At 35.9% G+C, this 22,259-nt stretch overlaps 1 protein-coding gene and 1 pseudogene across 3 annotated transcripts in view; one reads left to right on the forward strand and one right to left on the reverse strand.

The window, feature by feature from the left end:
• ATR (ATR checkpoint kinase) overlaps window positions 1–22,259 on the forward strand; it is a 90,762-nt gene that overhangs the window by 18,513 nt on the left and 49,990 nt on the right. For all 3 annotated transcript variants that reach the window (XR_013361078.1, XM_077864873.1, XM_077864874.1), the window contains 7 exons: window positions 1,565–1,759; window positions 3,426–3,611; window positions 10,594–10,686; window positions 12,897–13,027; window positions 15,814–15,957; window positions 18,675–18,768; window positions 19,929–20,054. Coding sequence is in view for 2 of the 3 variants with exons in the window: in XM_077864873.1 (XP_077720999.1) it covers window positions 1,565–1,759; window positions 3,426–3,611; window positions 10,594–10,686; window positions 12,897–13,027; window positions 15,814–15,957; window positions 18,675–18,768; window positions 19,929–20,054 (969 nt within the window). In the remaining variant the exon portion in view is untranslated. The remainder of the gene's footprint in view (window positions 1–1,564; window positions 1,760–3,425; window positions 3,612–10,593; window positions 10,687–12,896; window positions 13,028–15,813; window positions 15,958–18,674; window positions 18,769–19,928; window positions 20,055–22,259) is intronic.
• Window positions 9,261–9,576, reverse strand: LOC144294306 (large ribosomal subunit protein eL36 pseudogene; annotated as a pseudogene).

Raw genomic sequence — 22,259 nt, forward strand, 5'->3', positions numbered from 1 at the left:
AGATGGATAAGGTAGATTCTCTTCTTCTTACCTTTTCCCAAGGGCAAAGTTATGGTTACCCTTAATAAGTTAGAATAGGGATTCATACTGTCAAAAGTGAGTATTTCTCCCTATTATATTACTGTATTTTAAACAAACTTAAACTGCCTATAAATTGCTCAAATCCTAGAAGGAAATATGATAGTATACAATAAGGATTATAAAGATGTTCTTACCTTTTTATTCAGTAATTTCACTCTGGGAACCAAAAAGTACAGGTGTTTATTGCAACATTTTCCTAACAGCAAAACTAAACAAAACCCTGAAAAGAAACTGTCTAATATTAAGGTTATAAACTATTATGGAACCATTAATATAATAATTATTAATACTTTGTATACTACCTTAAAATGTTGTATCAGTCTTGCATGATTAATATTAAGTTGAAAGATATAATACAAGTAAGATGTAAGCATCTCTGAGGGCAGGACCTGTCTTGTTTACTGTTATGTCTCCAGTATCTAGGATAGTGACTGACATGTAGTAGGTGTTCTTTAGATACATGTTTACTGAATAAATGAAAGGCCAACCATTTTTTGTTTGGAATTTTTTGTATATTTAATGAATAAGATCTTAAAGGAAATAGACCAAAATCAAAATAGATTTTTTTGCCATGTTGAGATGATGTGTTAAAATGGTTTTATTAATATTGCAGCATCAACTTTTTTTTTTAAAGACTTTACTTATTTATTCATGAGAGAGACACAGAGAGAGGCGCAGAGACACAGGCAGAGGGAGAAGCAGGCTCCATGCAGGGAGCCTGACGTGGGACTCGATCCCGGCTCTCCAGGATCACACCCCGGGCTGAAGGCGGCGCTAAACCGCTGGGCCCAGGCTGCCCCAGCATCAACTGTTTTGTTTTGTTTTGTTTTGTTTTGTTTTCAGCATCAACTTTTTAATTAAAATGCACAAGGGCAGCCTAGGTGGCTCAGAGGTTTAGCACCACCTTCAGCTCAGGGCGTGATCCTGGAGACCCGGGATCAAGTCCCATGTTGGGCTCCCTGCATGGAGCCTGCTTTTCCCTCTGGCTGTGCCTCTGCGCCTCTCTCTCTCTCCCTCTCTCTGTGTCTGTCTCTCATGAATAAATAAATAAATAATATAAAAAAAAAAGAAACTTAAAATTTTGTATATATGGTTACTCTTGCTTGTTGTCTAAATCCTAGTTAGCCCAAATAATAAATCAAACTTGAAACTTCTGCCTTAGAGCATGAGTATATTTTAACACATACCTATGAAAAATTATTTTATTTACATATATTAGCTTATACTTATACATTAGCTACAGTGTGAACTCTGTGCTATCAGGGATCTTGGCAATTTTTTTGTATCAGTATCTGTAGTTTCTGAATCATAGTAGATGTTCAGTAATATCTGTTGAATGAATAAATGGTAAATCTGAAGTCAAGTATGACATTTGGACTACAATTTTATTTGGCATTTTAAAATATTTTTGCACCTAACTTATGTGAATATGTTATTACCTGGGCAAATGTACTTTTTAGTAATTGTAATGTTTCTTTTTCAGAGGACATTACAAGTTCTGCTACCTGACCTTGCTGCCAAAGCAAGCCCTGCAGCTTCTGCTCTCATTCGAACTTTAGGAAAACAATTAAATGTCAATCGTAGAGAGATTTTAATAAATAACTTCAAATATATTTTTTCTCATTTGGTCTGTTCCTGTTCCAAGGATGAATTAGAACGGGCCCTTCATTATCTAAAGGTAATTAAATGTATATATTTTACTCTTTTGTTTAAATTAGCATTATAGGAAAGCTATTGTAACATTCTTGTAGAAAGGAGAGTGGGTAATTTATAGCATATTCTATATTAATATAAGTACAAATAGTATTATGTAAGCAAGCTTTGTTTTGGTCCTAGAGGAGCATATTAAATAAATTATTCTTTTGTTATTTTCTTTGATCATTTCACCATTATGGCATATTGGCATATGATAATCATCCATTCATGGATCAAGTTCTCAAATCATTTCATTTCAGATTTTTTTTTTAGTTTATTTTTTAGTAATCTCTATATCCAGTATGGAATTCAACTCACTCCTCCAAGATCAAGAGTTACATGTTCTTCTGAGTGAGCCAGCCAGGCACCCCTCATTTTAGAATTTTTGGATTGGACCTCTAAGTTGGCTAATGATATTCAAATAATTATATTTACAGAAAGAGGCAGCCTCAACTATGGCATAATGTTTGTGTTAGTTATGTAGTGCCCAGATTACAGTTGGGCCCAGTGTTTTACTCTTTTTTGGTGTCATACTAGCAATGTATTTATCTATCTATCTATCTATCTATCTATCTACCTATTTATTTATTTATTTATTTATTTATTTATTTATGGAGAGCAAGTAGGGGGGTTGGGGGAGAGAATTTTTTTAAGATTTTATTTATTTGAGAGTGTGCACGTGAGCATGAGCAGTGGAGAAGGGCAGAAGGACAAGCAGACTCCCCACTGAGCATGGAGCCCAACACATGGGGCACCAGGCTCTATCCCAGAACCCCGAGATCATGACCCGAGCTGAAATCAAGAGATGCTTAACTGACTGAGCCAGCCAGGCACAGTAGTAACAATATCTCCGAAAAAATATGAGTCTAAACAGAAACAGGAGAATCTGTCAGATATGTATATGTGACTACTATTTTCTGTGATGTTAATTTATTTCATGTGTTTCATGATATGGTAGCAATAGATTTCTTTCCACATGAGAATTATTGAATATTGAGTGTGTGTATTTATTTTGAGAAAGAAAATCTGTATTGTAGAGGATGAATGATAATATTTTCCTACATGTCAGAACTTTACTAAAGAATTTCATTTAGTCTTCATAGTTATCCAGTGAGATAGATGCCATTATTTTTCCATGTTATAGTTATCCAGTGAGATAGATGCCATTATTTTTCCATGTTATAGATGACAAAACTAAGGCAAAAAGAGGTCAGATAAAAAAAAAAAAAAAAAAAAAAGAAAGAGGTCAGATTAGGTAACTTGTACAGGTCACAGCACAACTAACAAGTGGCAAAGCTGGAATTTAAATTCAAACAGTCTGACCAGGAAGACTGCTCTAAGCTGCTATTAGTAATATTTTCACCCAAGAGTTATGTATGTATGACTAATGAATCGGTGATATTTTAAGAAAACTGGGACTTCCTTTTTAAAATTTTACTCGAAAATAAAGTCTGATCACTTTTCTTCATTACTAGCTCATTGGAGACCTACCAGGAGAAAATGAGATTAGAATCCTTTTCCAATGCCTTTTTAAAAATACCATTAGTAAATCTTGTCAGATGATCTAGATCTTCTGATTTACTGATAGTGTGTTAACAATATACTTATTTCGAAAAGCCTATTTTTTTTTTAATGTGTCTTTGGATTAGAATGAAACAGAAATTGAACTGGGGAGTCTATTGAGACAAGATTTCCAAGGATTGCATAATGAATTATTGCTACGTATTGGAGAACACTATCAACAGGTTTTCAATGGTTTGTCAATACTTGCCTCATTTGCATCTAGTGATGATCCATATCAGGGCCCCAGAGAGATCACATCACCTGAACTAATGGTAAGGAGTGTTTAAACGGGTTTTTTGTTCGTTTTTTTTTTTTTTTTTTTTTTTTTTGCCTTTTTGTAGCTTAATTATGAAATTGGAGAAACAGGTATTATATGCATTTTCCAAATGCTAGAGATTTATTTAAATTTCAAATTGGGATTTTTATTTTGAAAGGTTAATGATTTAAATCGCATGGTTACAGCAAGGTATTAACATATATTAGTGTTGAAAAATATGTATTTTGAAGTGATTGTAGATTTTATTTTGTCACTGGGTAGAACTGTTCAAATTAACTTTTTTTCACTACTTTTTAACTATAGATTAGAATATACATTTGTGACTCCCCCCACCCCCTACTCACATCTGCCTGTTTGGCCCAACATACTAACTTTATAAGTTCTTTTTTTTTTTTTTTTTTTTTTTATGATAGTCACAGAGAGAGAGAGAGAGAGAGAGGCAGAGACATAGGCAGAGGGAGAAGCAGGCTCCATGCACTGGGAGCCCGATGTGGGATTCGATCCCGGGTCTCCAGGATCACGCCCTGGGCCAAAGGCAGGCGCTAAACCGCTGCACCACCCAGGGATCACTTTTTTTTTTTTTTTTTATAAGTTCTAACTATATTTAAAATCCATTGTTGTATTTGAGGGAGTTAGAAGATCTGTTATCCCTTTTATCTTTTCCTATCTTAAGTTTTTATGTGTAATCACTTCTTCATGTGAAAAGATATATATAAATCTTCAGGCTTACTATTTTTTTTCTTTTGATTGCTCTAATTCCTTCAAGAGACTCAGAGGGCTATTAGCAAAATATCTTGTGAGGTTTCTATCTCTTTCTCATTTCCCACGCATTCTTTGTTTTAATCTAATTCTGTTCTATTTCACTGAAATTCTTATCCAGGTCAAAAACAGTCTTTCTGATGTCAAATCCAATGGTTACTTCTCTTTTCCTATCTTCTTTAACCTTTCAGTAATGTTCAATACAACTGACCATTCTTTCCCTTGTGGCTTATGTCATACCACACTTTTTTTCTTTTCTTTTCTTTTTTTTTAAACTGCTCAGTCTTTATAGGGTCCTACCCTCTTTATCCTTTAAATGTTAGATTGATTCAGGACTATGTAATTGAATTTTTTTCTCTAGTGACATTCTCTCCTTAAGGGAGAGAGTATCTAGTCTCATCTGGTCCTTTGCTTAATATGGTTTATATTTTGATGACTTCATAGTTGTGATTTCCATCCAGACCTCTCCTGAGCTTTGGACCTGTGGGTTTATACAAGTTAGGTCCTGGCAGGAAACAGATGGCTCACATAAATGTTTTACTGAAAATAATTTGAAGAAAAGGCTATTTTCATTGTCATGGGCAAAGTTAAGAGAACCAGTAGGGAATGTTAAGGAACATAGGGACTAGGAATAGCAGAAATTTTAGGCTCCCCTTAGTCCTGGCCAAGGAGAAATGGTGTTACCAAACCTAGTTGAAAGCTTAGAGCCATGGTGCAGGGAGAGAATTGTCATTGTAGAGCGATGTGGACAGTGCCCGAACCACCTCAAAACCCAGAGGGAGCAGGAATTATAAATCCCATGCTCTCTCCTCTTGATCTATGTTCTCTGTGGTGCTTCCTGTTGACTGAATTCATTGGGAAACCAGTTGAAAGGGATCTTGAATAATGAAATCTGGTTAGCCTCCCAGGCATAGAGCACGGCAGACAATGGATCTGAAGGTGAGAGGGGTTGACAAACTGTCCAACTTTCTCTTTGTCATCTCTACTTACCTATCTTTTATGCATCTCAAATCAGTCCAACATAGCATGTCTATTGGAAATCCTTATTTTCCCTCCTCAACCTGTTTTTCTCCTAGTCTTTCCTATCTCAGGAAATGGAACATGTCTACCTAGTTGCTAAATTAAAACTTGGGAGGCATTCATGAACCCTCCAGTTTCTTCATCCTTTATTATTAAGTGCAAATCCTAGCAAGTCTATCTCCAAAGTATATTTTTCAGTCTCTGCTGCCACTCCCCTCTTATAAGTGACCAACTTCTTTCTCGGGGACAGCTGTAAAAACCTCCTAACTTTTCTCTCCTTTCCCACGTCTTTACTCAGTTATTTATTTACACAACATTTGAAGTGTGTTTTTTTATATATATAGCTTAAACTCATATCGTTCCCCTGCATAAATTCCCTTTATGATTTTCATTGCTCTTAAAATCTATAAAACTGTATGTGGAGTACCTTTCCACCTTCATTGTGCAACTCTTTTCTTCCTTGTTTCTTTTGTTGTGTGTTTTTTTTTAAGACCATTTATTTTTTTTGAAGTTTCTCAAAATTTTATTTTATTTTTTTAATAATAAATTTATTTGTTATTGGTGTTCAATTTGCCAGCTTACAGAATAACACCCAGTGCTCATCCCGTCAAGTGCCCCCCTCAGTGCCCGTCACCCATTCACCCCCACCCCCCCCTTCCCTTCCACCACCCCTAGTTTGTTTCCCAGAGTTAGGAGTCTTTATGTTCTGTCTCCCTTTCTGATATTTCCTACCCATTTCTTCTCCCTTCCCTTCTATTCCCTTTCACTATTATTTATATTCCCCAAATGAATGAGAACATATAATGTTTGTCCTTCTCTGATTGACTCATTTCACTCAGCATAATACCCTCCAGTTCCATCCACGTTGAAGCAAATGGTGGGTATTTGTCATTTCTAATAGCTGAGTAATATTCCATCGTATACATATACCACATCTTCTTTATCCATTCATCTTTCGGTGGACACCGAGGCTTCTTCCACAGTTTGGCTATTGTGGACGTTGCTGCTATAAGCATCGGGGTGCAGGTGTCTCGGCGTTTCATTGCATCTGTATCTTTGGGGTAAATCCCCAGCAGTGCAGTTGCTGGGTTGTAGGGCAGGTCTATTTTTAACTCTTTGAGGAACCTCTACACAGTTTTCCAGAGTGGCTGCACCATTTCACATTCCCACCAACAGTGTAAGAGGGTTCCCTTTTCTCCACATCCTCTCCAACATTTGTGGTTTCCTGCTTTGTTAATTTCACCATTCTCACTGGTGTGAGGTGGTATCTCATTGTGATTTTGATTTGTATTTCCCTGATGGCAAGTGATGCGGAGCATTTTCTCATGTGCGTGTTGGCCATGTGTAGGTCTTCCTCTGTGAGATTTCTGTTCATGTCTTTTGCCCATTTCATGATTGGATTGTTTGTTTCTTTGGTGTTGAGTTTAATAAGTTCTTTATAGATCTTGGAAACTAGCCCTTTATCTGATACATCATTTGCAAATATCTTCTCCCATTCTGTAGGTTGTCTTTTAGTTTTGTTGATTGTATCCTTTGCTGTGCAAAAGCTTCTTATCTTGATGAAGTCCCAATACTTCATTTTTGCTTTTGTTTCTTTTGCCTTCGAGGATGTATCTTGCAAGAAGTTACTGTGGCCGAGTTCAAAAAGGGTGTTGCCTGTGTTCTCCTCTAGGATTTTGATTGAATCTTGTCTCACATTTAGATCTTTCATCCATTTTGAGTTTATCTTTGTGTATGGTGAAAGTGAGTGGTCTAGTTTGATTCTTCTGCATGTGGATGTTCAATTTTCCCAGCACCATTTATTGAAGAGGCTGTCTTTCTTCCAGTGGATAGTCTTTCCTCCTTTATCGAATATTAGTTGACCATAAAGTTGAGGGTCCACTTCTGGATTCTCTATTCTGTTCCATTGATCTATGTGTCTGTTTTTGTGCCAGTACCACACTGTCTTGATGACCACAGCTTTGTAGTACAACCTGAAATCTGGCATTGTGATGCTCCCAGCTATGGTTTTCTTTTTCAATATTCCCCTGGCTATTTGGGGTCTTTTCTGATTCCACACAAATCTTAAAATAATTTGTTCTAACTCTCTGAAGAAAGTCCATGGTATTTTGATAGGGATTGCATTAAACGTGTAAATTGCCCTGGGTAACATTGACATTTTCACAATATTAATTCTGCCAATCCATGAGCATGGAATATTTTTCTATCTCTTTGTGTCTTCCTCAATTTCTTTCAGAAGCGTTCTATAGTTTTTAGTGTTCTATAGTTTTTGGTGCCTTTCTTCAGTCTCATTGTTAGTGTATAGAAATGCCACTGACTTCTGGGCATTGATTTTGTATCCTGCCACACTGCCAAATTGCTGTATGAGTTCTAGCAATCTTGGGGTGGAGTCTTTTGGGTTTTCTAAGTAGAGTGTCATGTCATCGGCGAAGAGGGAGAGTTTGACTTCTTCTTTGCCAATTCGAATGCCTTTAATGTCTTTTTGTTGCCTGATTGCTGAGGCTAGGACTTCCAGTACTATGTTGAATAGCAGTGGTGAGAGTGGACATCCCTGTCGTGTTCCTGATCTTAGGGGAAAGGCTCCCAGTGCTTCCCCATTGAGAATTATATTTGCTGTGGGCTTTTTCTAGATGGCTTTTAAGATGTTGAGGAATGTTCCCTCTATCCCTACACTCAAGAGTTTTGGTCAGGAATGGATGCTGTGTTTTGTCAAATGCTTTCTCCGCATCTAATGAGAGGATCATATGGTTCTTGGTTTTTCTCTTGCCGATATGATGAATCACATTGATTGTTTTATGAGTGTTAAACCAGCCTTGTGTCCCGGGAATAAATCCTACTTGGTCATGGTGAATAATTTTCTTAATGTACGTTGGATCCTATTGGCTAGTATCTTATTGAGAATTTTTGCATCCATGTTCATCAGGGATATTGGTCTATAACTTTTGTTGTGTTTTTTAAACAACAAGCTTTCTCAAGCTTTTTCCTGCTTCAGAGTCTTTGCCTTAGTCTTTTTACTTGGAATAATCTCTTAGATCTTTCTCATTCTTTAGATCTCAGAATTTTCTGATCACCCTATCTAAACTCTCACATCCCAGTTCTTCCCTATCATGTGATAATGGTATTTTCCTTATAGCTTTTATCATAACCTTATTTACATATTTATTTCATCTCTTCTATGAGTCTCCCATGTAAGCTAATAGGAGGAAAGTGTCTTTGTTTACTTTGTACAGCTGTACCTGGCACAGGGTTCTAGGCATACTTAATAAATATTTGGTGAGTGGTAGATTAATGAACTATTGTTTAAATGCAAGAGCTTTAAAAATAGAATGTTGACAGACTGTGAGTGTCATATATATCTTCATTTCTTTTAAGAAACATGGACTGGAACCATGCAATTAGGAATTGTGGCTTGTTAAGCTTAAATTGAGTCTTAATTCAAATCAGAAGTTTGCAAATTAAATGTAGTTTTAGGCTTGACAGATGATTCTCTGTGCTTGGCAAGAGAAAAGTTTATCCCAGTATCTAATCTGGAGAGACAGGTTGAACACCTCACTTACTCTCTAGTATGTGCTAATACACACCTTCCTACCCTTCTCCCTTTGGCAGTATAGGTAATCTGGAGATCCCTAAATCAGGTGCCTCAATATCAAGCAATGTAACTTTCTTCTAGAGTTCAAAGATACTTTGCTACTCCTCCCCAGCTCTTTTTCTTGCTCCCTTTCTTGCCCGTATGTAAATATTTTGAATATTTTTCTTTGCAGAGTACTCACATTCCCAGTTTATAATAATATTAACAACTTAACACTTTATTCTTTTTTTTCCCCCAAATTCCAAAAAGGATTTATTACATACAGAGGAAAGGGGTTTAATCCTTCTTGGCTGCTGCTTTCCTCCTGGCTGCTAGGACATTGCTCAGCTCTTTTCTCTTTCTCTTGGCATGAATGTGTGTCCCCACCCTTTTCTTGATGATCTTGAGGGTGCACTTATCCTTGGAGACCTTGAGAGGCTCCACTGCATGTCACCGTAGGGAGTAAAGCTGCACACCTCTCATGTCGTGTCCCGTGTGAACTTGATGTGCTTGATGAGGTACCTGTGACTGCTGCTGTGCCTTGGCCTGCTGTTGTGCCTAGTCACCTGTGGCCCTTGATGAGGCCCATGGCCACAGAGTAGTACAGAGCCATGGCTGCCGCTTCTCAATGCCTTCTTCAGCAAAAGCAGCACATTACTATATTATTAGTGCTTAATGCATGTTATTTTATTTAATCTCTACAACAACTCTGTGCAATAGGTCTTCTCATTTTATAGACTCAGAGGAGTTAAATAACTTAGGGAAGTAACTTAACCCAGCATCACACACTGGATAAGTCAGAATTGGGATTCAAACCCTGGTTTGGCTTAAAGCCAATACTCTTTCCTCTAGGACCATCTTATGAGAAAGACTTAATCCTCTTCCCTTCAGGAGACCCAAAGTGCTATGGTCAGTGAAATGTGTTGATTTCCATGGCCTTGTTACCCCTCTACCACTGTTGTCTCAAAGGATTTTGACCCTTGAGTCAGACCATTGTTCTGGCAGGTTAGTTTTTCCTTTGTAAGTACTCTTTTCCCCCCTCATCTTGGCTCTGAATGTTCTAGATAAGGACAGTTACTTTGTCTTTATCCGTTCTTCTTTTTTTTTATTTTTATTTATTTATGATAGTCACAGAGAGAGAGAGAGAGAGGCAGAGACATAGGCAGAGGGAGAAGCAGGCTCCATGCACCGGGAGCCCAACGTGGGATTCGATCCCGGGTCTCCAGGATCGCGCCCTGGGCCAAAGGCAGGCACCAAACCGCTGCGCCACCCAGGGATCCCTCTGTTCTTCTTCTTAAGTATTTTCTTCACTCTGGGTCCTTATGTGAGTCAATCCTGAGGATCCCATGCCAGCACATTTCATAATTCAAAAGCTCATGATTTTCTCATTGTAAAATACTGTTTAATCATATTTTGTCAGGGTGTTTATAAACCAATTTCACTAATTTTTAAAATACTAGATGTAAAAATATACTTTTATAGAAAAATCTACCAAATGCTTATTACTTCCAATGTTCTATCATAAATAATATAGAAATAGAAATGATGTTAAATAAATTGTTTAATTTATGAAATTTGATCTTTGTAAATATAATATCTGTTTTATGTTTTTTTTTTTTTTTTTCACTAGGCTGATTATTTGCAACCTAAGTTGTTGGGCATTTTGGCTTTTTTTAACATGCAGTTACTAAGCTCCAGTGTTGGCATTGAAGATAAGAAAATGGTAGGTAGTGATGATAAATGGCAAAGTTTTAGAATTCATATAGAATACATAGGGGATATGACTTCTGCTTATAGCTACAAACATTCAAAGATAAGAAATAATCAAATATGTGATATTCTGAATCCTTCTATTCCTTTATAAGCTTTTGGGAAGTCTAAAAAAAGGAATTATGTCACTTACAGTGTTTTTGTTTATAAAGCCAGTTTTAACCCAAACTGGCTTAAAAGAATTTATTGGCTTTGTGACTAAGTGTCCTTAAGAATAATATAGCTTTGAGTATAACTTGATTTTGAACACAGTGTTCTCAGAATTTATCTCTTAGCTCAAATTCCCCTGGATTGGCTCTATACATAATAGCCAGGTGATGACCCCAATTAGCTTCAAGCTCATGTCAGCACATCACTTAGCTCAGTGGGGAAAAAAAAGACCAGCATCTCTGATGGCTCAAACAAAAGTTGCGTAATTGAGTTCATTAGTCCAAATTGTTGTGTTGTAAGTCATGGCCCATGCTGGGTTTTTTTTTGTTTTGTTTTGTTTTGTTTTGTTTTTTGTTTTTTGTTTTTTTGTTTTTTTAAGATTTTATTTATTTATTCATGAGAGACACAGGGAGAGAGGCAGAGACACAGGCAGAGGTAGAAGCAGGCTCCATGCAACGAGCCCGATATGGGACGCGATCCTGGCATTCTGGGATCATGTCCTGAGCTGAAGGCAGATGCTCAACCGCTGAGCCACCCAGGTGTCCCCCAATGGCGTTTTTAAAAACCAAAAATGTTAGCTTACATAAAACTGAGTAACTTCAGTATTTGTCACTTTTTGTTTATCTTTTTTCTCTATCCTTTTTTTTATTTTTATTTTTATTTTTATTTTTATTTTTTATTATTATTATTTTTTTAATTTTTATTTATTTATGATAGTCACACAGAGGGAGAGAGAGAGAGGCAGAGACATAGGCAGAGGGAGAAGCAGGCTCCATGCACCGGGAGCCCGATGTGGGATTCGATCCCAGGTCTCCAGGATCGCGCCCTGGGCCAAAGGCAGGCGCTAAACCGCTGCGCCACCCAGGGATCCCTATCCTTTTTTTTTAAAGGATTATATTTACTTGTTTGAGAGAGTGAAAGAGCAAAAGCAGGGGGATCAGGGAAAGAGAAGCAAGCTCTCTCCCGGAGCAGGGAGCCCCATGAGTGGTTCTATCCAAGGACCCTGGGATCATGACCTGAGCCAAAAACAAACGCTTAACAGACTGAGTCATCCAGGCACCCCTGTCAGTTTATGTTTAACTGCGTTTGACACAGTGAAGTTTAATTATGACTGCTGTAACAGTTGATCACCATTGGAAATTTTTGTCCATAGATTAGGATGGAATTTTAGACACTCATTAAGTTTCCATTGCTTCCCATCTCTGCAGTCAGTAAAATTATAGAAAAAAATCTATGAGAGGAAGCTTTTATTTCAGTATATATTCTTCTCTTAATAAAGGAGCCAAGAAAGACATAAAATATTAAGCTATTTTCAGAGCTGATACTTATTCTGTTGGTGTCAACTGGTAATTTTAATCTTCCAGACAATTTCTATTCCATCTCTATGGAATCTTTCTTATTATTATCCTGAGTGAGAGAACGATCTCCAATCTAAGAAAACTATAGTTTGTGTTTTAAACCATAAAAAGCTTGTATGTTTTGGCACATAGTTAAGGTTGAGTAGAGAGTTTCTTTACACTTTCATTAGAACCTAGAGCTGTTGATACAAGTCTGATTCTATGTTCTACACACAATAAAATGTATATTATTTTGTGGGTATGTCATCAGTCTTATTTTACTAAACTTGGTTGTTTTGCAAAATTCAGAGCATCTTGAAATTTGTACCATTAGGACAGAAATGCATGTGTTGCATAATAGTTTGGGGATGAATATAAAGAAAACAATAGGTATTATATTCTTAATAAATTTGAAAATTATTCTTCTAGAGGGCCATGAGGACAAAAATAACAAGTTACCTTCACAAGAAAAAACACACCAGAACTCAGCTTATATTTCTCAAATTCATAATTCTTACATAAAAATCTGAACAAAATGAACTGGCCAACATTTAAACATTGTGTTGCCAGAGAATAGGTACTACTCTGAGATGTGGGTAGGATCTTGTCCTTAGGGTCCATCTACTCCTGCTGACTTGTTTATAGGCTTTATTTTAAAGCCCTACTTACTTTATAGGCTTTGAACAGTTTGATGTCTTTGATGAAGTTGATGGGACCAAAACACGTCAGCTCCGTGAGGGTGAAGATGATGACCACACTAAGAACTGGCCTGAGATTCAAGGATGATTTTCCTGAATTGTGTTGCAGGTAGATTCTAAATTCATTAGAATTTTGCATTTCCCAGTAGCACTAACTTGAATTCTTACCTCTTTGAAGGATTCAGACTATAAATAATTATGATAAAAAGGATATTTGTATCGAAAGGGAATGTGTTTACTTGTTTAAAGACAAACTAGTACGAAATCTTTTAACATATTGGGAAGTAGAGTAGTATAATGAATCCCTCTATACCTATTTTCCAACCTCAGTAGTTCTCAGCATTGCTAATCTTATATTAATCTACCCTCCTCCACCTGTTTTATTGTTAGTTGGAATGTTTTAGAGAAAACTCCAGTATCGAATCATTGTACTTGTAAACACTTCAGATGTATCTAATGGATAAGGCATTTTAAAAAATACAACCATAATAAATTACTATGATTAGCAGAATTAATAGGAATTCCTTAATATCATCTTAAACTCAGTCTATATTCAGATTTCCTCAATTGTCTCAAAGATATTTTTCCCAAAGGTGTTGGTTAATTTGAATCGGAAAACAAATAACATGCACGTGTCACATAGTTGGTTGTTTGGCCCTTACATAAAATCTCTTACAAACAGATTTCCATCTTTAAGATCCTTCCCTACACTTCTTTTAGGCCATTGAGATTTTGGCATGTGGGATTCCTAATTTAAATTAATATGATTTTAATATTACTTCTAAAACACTCCTGAATGCAGTTTAAGCTTCTTGAAGGTCCTTTATTTATTTATTTACTTACATATTTTTATTTTTTTTAGAGGTCTTTTTTGTCCTTAGACTGTGCTTATTGGAAATGGAGAGTCAGAATAACATGTATTAAAGTTATGTGGAGTAATTCTTTCCCGTGTACATGTGCCACCAACTTGATATTCAGTTAGGTTGTTTCAGTTTGTTTAAAATTTTTTAATAAAATATTTATTTGAAAAAAAAAATAAAAAATAAAAAATAAAATAAAATATTTATTTGAGCAAGAGACAGAACAAGAGCAGGGGGAAGAGCAGAGAGGGACAAGCAGACTCCCCACTGAGCACAGAGCCTGATGCAGGGCTCAATGCAAGGCTGAATCCCAGGACCTTGAAATCATGACCTGAGCTTACATCAGACGTTTAACCAACTGAACCACTCCTCAGGTGCCCCTACTTTTTAAAGATTTTTAGAAGTCGCTTTTTCCCCTTTTTAATTTTAAATTTATGTAAAACATAAACATTATCTGAGATTCTGATTTGTGAATCTAGCTTTCTTTTTTTGACTATGATAACTTTTTCTTAATTTTTGCATAATTCTCCCCTTTTTAAAAGTAAAACAAATGCACACTTTTTTTTTTTTTGAAAGATCTGAATTTTTTACTATTATTATTCCAGGAAATGTTACACTGAGAAAATGATTGGGAGAATACAAATAGAGTCATTAAAAACACTGGCTACATATCTACTGCATTCAGAAGTATGTAAAACAATTTAGTTATATTGCAAAACTGTAATTCCTTTTCCTAACAAAGCATTATTTTATTTTGTTTTTTTTCAAAGCATTATTTTATAAAACTAGTGTTGTATTGATTCTGTTTTAATGCAAAATACTTATATATGTAATACAGTATAAAAGTAAACTGTGGGATAGTGCCTTCCACAAAGGGATATATTAAGGCGCTTTAGAAATATGCTAAAATGTTGACCCAATTACTTTTTGCTTTCCATTAAAACAAATGGGCTAAATAAATGTTTCACTTTAAATACCAAAGGTGGGCAGCCTGGGTGGCTCAACGGTTTAGCGCCGCCTTCAGCCCAGGGCGTGATCCTGGAATCCCAGGATTGAGTCCCATGTCAGGCTGCCTGCATGGAGCCTGCTTCTCCCTTTGCCTGTGTCTCTGCCTCTCTCCCTCTCTCTCTTTGTCTCACTCTTGTCTCTCATGAATAAATTTTTTAAAAAATCTTAAGAATAAATACATACATACATACCAAAGGGATTTTTGCTTATTAAAAATTTCTACAGTACCTTAGGTAACAGCAGGGGCAATATGTAAAACTTATCACACTCTATTCTCTAATTTCTAACATATTATTAAGTCAGAATAAAACACACACAGTTTCCACTCAAAATTTTGCACTTTGCAACAGCAGAAGGTAGTACCTTTTTTAAAAAGTCAGTATCAAAGTGACTTCTTAGTCATACATTCTATAGTTCCTATTATAAATAAGGTAGAAAAGATACAGGAATAGGGCCTTCTTTGAATGTCACTGGACAGGGACACCTGTGTGGCTCAGTGGTTGAGTGCCTTATGTACAGGTCATGATCCTGGGATCGAGTCCTGCATTGGGCTCCCTGCAGGGAACCTGCTTCTCCCTCTGCCTCTTTCTCTGTGTCTCTCATGAATAAATAAATAAAATTTTTAAAAAATAAAAAGAATGTCACTGGACAGTACATAATAGTATCTACAATTACATAATTATAGAACACGTTTTATAAATACTATTGATATACATAAAAAGGGGGTAAGTATAAGGAAGAGTCACAAACTTATTTTAATAAGTCACAAACTTATTTTTGTATTAACCTTGCCCAAAAAGGTAACATATTGTAAGCTCTGTTTTTTACCTTGCTTTTTTGACTTAACACATGAGAAAGATCACTCTATTTACATATAGAGTATTGATCGTTAGCCATTTTTACAGCTGCCTTTTATATCTTATTATTTGTACGTATCATTGTTTGTCCAGCTAATAACTCATTGGTGGGGCTTTACAAATAATAAAAACAAATGTGACATTTAACTTTTATTTGTTTTTTCACATAGAGCTTGGGATTGCTTTGTTCGTTGCCTGGATCATGCTTATCTTGGTTCCCTTCTCAGTCATGTGATAGTAGCTTTGTTACCTCTCATACACATCCAGCCTGAAGAAACTGCTGCTATATTTCACTACCTCATAATTGAAAACAGGTATTTATTATAACTGAAATTAATAGTATAGATAGCAACTTTTTATCACTGTATATTTATGTCTCAAGGTATTAGGATTACTGCTGGTAAGGTGGAATTGTTCACATTCCTTTTAATTTAGAGTGCATCAAACAAAAATAATTGGCATAAGTCAATACAGACTGAACTGATAACTATTTCAGTTGTGACATTGATCCACCATAAATATATTTAAAACATTATTAGATCAACATCTGAAAATTATTTTTAATCAGTTTTGAAAAAAGTGAGACAAACTTTACCTTTCTTTTCATACTTAAAGGCAAACAGTTGAATAGCATAATAAAGGTTAGCAGGGATGTTCACGTACTTTCTATAACTTACCTTAGTTGAAACCCTCATTACTTCATTGCATTGGCCTTTTAACCAGCCTCCCTTCCTTTAGGTTTTTATCACATTTCTTCATATTATTCATATTTAAAAGCATCCCTTTGATCAGTATTACTCCAGTATATGGAGACATTCTGTGATTCTCCAGTTATAAACTGATGAATTCAACTTGCTTATCTTGACATTTAAGTCTTTCCAAAATCTGGTCACATCTTATTTCTTAAAATCTTTTCTTAAGATTTTCCAAAAATAGGCTGTGCTGTAGCTTACTTGGACTGCTCCTGGAAGAACATATGTTACTCTCTTCCATTTTTGTATTTCACACTGCTTTTTAGCCTGGAATGTGTTTCTATACATTTTTAAATTGTTTCCATGTTTACACTTAACTGTTCCATGTTTTATTTCCTTTGCTTCTGAAAAGTTAGGGTTTAAGTACTACCTATTTACCTGCTTACCCACCCATACACATACTACTGCTAATTCCGTTAATCATTTTCAGTAACTATCTAAGCAGGGAGAAAGTACAGAAGAAAAGGTTAAATTTATTTAACTTTTATTTTTGATATTTTAAATAAGATAGAACAACATAATCACTGATCTAGATAACTTTTCAAATACTTTTGGATTATTATGTAAATAGTGTATCTGTGCTTTTTATTATACAACAATTAATCCTCTACCTTTTCATATAAAAAAAAATTCTCTTTCATTTAGTGCTAGTTAGAAGACCTTAAGCCCCCTGAATGAAGAAAATCTTTCAGCTTCCCTATTGTTATATCTCTAGTGTCTAGCACATAATGGGACATGATAGTTGCTTAGTATATATTTCTAGCATGAGTGAAGACTAGAATTTAGAAATGGATTGCTGGGACTCAGAAAGATTAGAATATTTGAAGCAAATTAAAAATTGTGTCCTCAATAAGAATTACTTACATATTTTTCTCTAAAATTTTTAAAAGAGAATTTGTTTTAAGGTTGGGTTAGGCTATCTATTGCTGCACTGTGACCACTCCAAAATCCAGTGTCTGAAAATGACAAGCATTTTTATTTACTCATAATTTTATAATCTGGAATGGATTCAGTTGGTAGATTCTTTGATCACTGGTATGGCTGCAGTCAGCCAGCAGGTAGACTTGGCTGGGTTTCTTTCTCTTTCCTTGTAGTCTTAGAACCTCTCTCTTTTCACGTAGCCTGTCCATGTTGGTAACCAGACTTTTTATGGTGATTTAGGACTCTGATGAGCACAAAACGAGAAGCCAGACGTTTTTAACACTTTAGACCCTAACTTGGCACAGCATTTCCTTTTGCACATTCTTTGTGATATAAAGCAAGTCACATACCTAGACCAAATAGAACGGAAAGTAACTATACATGGATGTGTGTACAAAGAAGTATAGTTTTATTCGGGGCCACCAACATAACATACTGCAACAGGTGATTTCCTTAGATTTGATTATTTGCTATTATTAATGACTATACATGGTTAGGAAGAATATTTTTCATCTCATTAATCCACTAGCACTTTTTAAAACTTTTTTAATTATTTGAGGCAAAGGGGCAGAAGGAAGAGGGGGAGAGAAAATATGAAGCAGGCTGTACTGAGCACACAGCCCTACCTATCAGGCTCCTTCTCACAATCCTGAGATCATGATCTGAGCTAAAATCAGGAGTCAGAAACTTAACCAACTGAGCCACTCAGGTATCCTGAGCCTCCCCCGCTTTTTAAAAGTTTTTAGTTTTAAGTGATTTCTATACTGAATATGGGGCTCAGACTTATAACCTGGAGATCAAGAGTCACATGTTCTGGGACGCCTGGGTGGCTCAGCAGTTGAACGTCTGCCTTCAACTTAGGGCATGATCCCAGGGTCCTGGGATCAAGTTCCATATCAGGCTCCCTGTGTGGAGCCTGCTTTTCCCTTTGCCTGTGTCTCTGCCTCTTTCTCAGTGTCTCTCATGAATAAATAAATAAAATCTTAAAAAAAAAAAAAAAAAAGAGTCACATATTCTACTGACTGAGCCCACCAGGTACCCCCACTAGCACTTTGTTGTTTTTATTTTTTTAAAGATTTATTTTTTATTTATTTATGAGAGAGGCAGAGACACAGGAGGAGGGAGAAGCAGGCTCAATGCCGGGAGCCCGATGTGGGACTCGATGCCGGGACTCCAGGATCATGCCCTGGGCCAAAGGCAGGCGCCAAAACAGCTGAGCCACCCAGGGACCCCCCCCCCCCCCCCCCCACTAACACTTTGAAGTGTGAACTAAATTGGCCTTAGTTTGAACTTCTGCTTTATGTTTTTTTGGTACTCATACTCTTTGCAAATAATTTTTTTTTCCAATTAACTATTAGGGATGCTGTACAAGATTTTCTTCATGAAATATATTTTTTACCTGATCATCCAGAATTAAAAAAGATAAAAGCAGTTCTACAGGAGTACAGAAAGGTATTTAATTTTTTATTTATGTCTGAGGAGATCACTGATACAAAACTGTCCCCAGATTCCAATTCATTGAACAGAGATTCTTCAGAATCATATCTATGGATAAGAGTCCTATTCTGATGGCTAATTTTTGGCAATTAGATAATCCTATCACAAATTATGATTTTTACAAGGAAATTTTAGCATTTAGATCAAGATGTTACTGCATTACATAGAACAGAGAGCAAAGAATATAGTACTTGGGCCTTTACTTCCCATGTCAATTTGCCCCTACTTATAGTCCCCCAAAGAAGAAGCTACCATAGCTTTATGCCCTAAAAAGCTGTGGGAGGATTCTAGTTATGTTGTGCTATAAATCATGGGATGAAATGATCAAATCTTACTGACTCCTGAACTTTAGAAGGGGAGTAACTTAAAGTTCTATTGTCTTGAAGTCCAGTGAATTCTCTGAATTTATGAAAGTATTAATGGTGATTCCAAAGAACTTTAGGGCAGAAAGTGGGACCTGATCTTTGGTGAGAATAGCAGAAGTATTTACTGCAGTCCCTGAGATTGGTTCTGAGGTCTTTATTTCCTTTTTTACTGGGTGACTCATCATAGTCATAAGAAAGTAATCCAAATAAAGGATGAATTTATTGATTTGTGTAATCTATAGATTTGGTTCAAGTCCTTTGTAAAAGTTAAGGGAAATTTGTATTTCTTACCAAGAAGCATTTCTTTTAGATAAGTGGATTCTTATTTGATCAGAATAAAATTTTTCTCCAAGTCTAAAGACTTCAGAATGAAATCCCTCTCCCCAAGAATTATTAAAAATGACATATGCTATATGAAGGAAGAGATGGAAAATTATTATTTCTTTATTTTTCACCTTTAAAAAATTTTAAATTCAATTAACATATAACATATTATTAGTTTCAGAGGTAAAGTGACTTATCAGTTTTATATAATACCCAGTGCTTATTACATCATGTGCCCTTCTTAATGTCAATTACCCAGTTACCCTATTCCCCCTAACCCTACTCCAGAAATTATTTTTTAAAGCCACTTTTAATTGGGGTATAGTTTACCACTTTAATAGTAACTCTATAGGGAATCCAGACCTTCTGAAATGGTTTCTGAAATCCTTAACTGATAAGGTGTATCTCTCTGTGTTCTTTATATAGGAGACCTCTGAGAGTACAGATCTTCAGACAACTCTTCAACTATCCATGAAAGCAATTCAGCATGAAAATGTAGATGTTCGTATTCATGCTCTTACGAGCTTGAAGGAAACTTTGTATAAAAATCAGGTATATTAAGATATAATTGAAAGGTATAGAAAAGAAGGATGTTTAGGCAGCCTGGGTGGCTCAGCAGTTTAGTGCTGCCTTCAGCCCAGAGCGTGATCCTGGAGACCCAGTATTGAGTCCCACATCAGGCTCCCTGTATGGATCCTGCTCTCCCTCTGCCTGTGTCTCTGCCTCTCTCTCTCTCTCTCTCTCTGTGTGTGTGTGTCTCATGAATAAATAAATAAAATCTTTTTTAAAAAAAAGAGTTTAAAGAAAAGATGACAGATTGGTATATTTGCTTGAGATTCATTAGGTTCAATGAAAGAAGTGCTTTTTATTTTACTGAGATTGTCAGACCTGATTTAGAATCACTAATCCATGAGATACTTTTTTAGGCTGAAAACCAGCGATGTGCAGAGATTTTGTTGTTGTTTTGAAGGGTCATAATTTGACAGTTATGTTTTAGGCTATTGCATCTTCCTGAGTAGGGATATATATGTGTGCAGCAGCAGCAGTTCATGTGTCTTCTCACATAATTTCCTTAGATATCTATCATATAAAATCTCAGTAATTTTGCCATTTTATATTTTGACTAAATTAACTTTTAGTTTTAATGAAACTAAATTTTTAAGTTTACTTTTTCATGATGCCAGTGAACTTTATTCTTTTCTTTGGCAGTGTACTATAGATAAGTGATGACAGTGAGAACTGGTATTCAAAATACTAGATCACTGTAAAGCTATAAAATAGAAAAAAATTACCTGTGGTATTTGTTTTTGCATATCAAGACCTTACATGATAGCATGTGGAACCCTAAAGGGAATTTCAAAACCAGGTTGTTAGTTTACATGATAGAAGGAAGCATTTATTTAGGACGAAGGATATATGTGATGGTAATAAATATATGCTTCTGGGTCAGTGAACTGTATAACCAATGTGGGTAGCAGCTAATGTGGATATGGTCCTACCACAGGTGAAGAGTCCTAAATCTCCTCAAGTGTAAGTTTTATGTTGTCCTGTGAATCTACATTATCAGTGTTACATCCTCATTCTCTGCCCTACACTTACTGCATTGAAACTACTGTATGCTTACCCCTTGCCCCATACAGACCTACTTGGATTTCAGGTAACTTAAAGGACTTCTGGCTTTTTATTTTAATATAGGGTTTTATGAATAGCAAAGGATCTCTCCCCTTGGCCTAGAGGTTTCCTGGGTTAGGTATTTCAAAGCAGATGACATGATCCTGGGCTAACATAAGGAAACTTTATATTGATTGTCACCTCTTAGATATAAATGGCTAAATCTGAGAACTCAAGGAGATTGCTTATATTCTTAGGGAAAAGCCACAGCTGCCCAACTTTGCTACCTATGTCACAAAAGAAAAATCATATCTGGTAGTACCCTGACAAGTCTTCCCTCAATGTAAAGCTCCAGTGCTAATAAATTAGCTAGGCAGAGTAAGGAGGTAAGTGTACCCCCAGGAGTCTTGAAGGTCAGATAGAGTCTGAATAAGGTGTGTAATGGCCATAGATTGTTATAGGCTATTTTAAAGTAAGGTTTAATTTGGTTTAGATCAATATATAGCTGGATAAATTTACTTTAGGTTACTAAGGAGAAAACTAAAGGCAATGGTTTGGAGGAGCCAGAGAAAGTAAGAAAAGAAGGGAAGACATTCAGAGACACATGTCTTCTCAGCCATATTCCCACACACACTGGCCTAAAACACCTACAAAAAAAGAAGGAAATCTTTTATCTCCTAAGTTTGAGAAGAAGGTAATGTCAGTGTTGAAAGCAATTTAAGTTCTATAATAGTTCTGTCCAAAAGAATTTTCTATGAGGATGGAAATGGTCTGTATCTGTACTGTCCAGTCATAGCTGCTAGACACATGTGCTCTCTTGAGCACTTAAAATGTGTGATTAAAGAACTGGATATTTAATTTAATTTTGCTTTTTTAAATTTAAATAGTTTCATGTGGATAGTGGCTATCAATTTAGACATTGCAGCTCTAGAAGATGGCTGACCCTATAGCAACAGGAGAGCAAGAAACTGAGGTTAGAAGTCAAAGGGTCTTTGTAGTGAGTGCTGTGAGAGTCCATGAAAGAACAAATGCAAAAGATATTCTTTTATAAGTTCAGATCTTAACCAGAGGGAGAGTAAAAGATAATTCAGGAGTAAATTGAAAGGAGGCATTTTAAATAATTAGACCTAAAATTGTATAATTAGT

The sequence above is a fragment of the Canis aureus genome, chromosome 22 (assembly GCF_053574225.1).
Source record: "Canis aureus isolate CA01 chromosome 22, VMU_Caureus_v.1.0, whole genome shotgun sequence".
NCBI classification, from domain to species: Eukaryota; Metazoa; Chordata; class Mammalia; order Carnivora; family Canidae; genus Canis; species Canis aureus.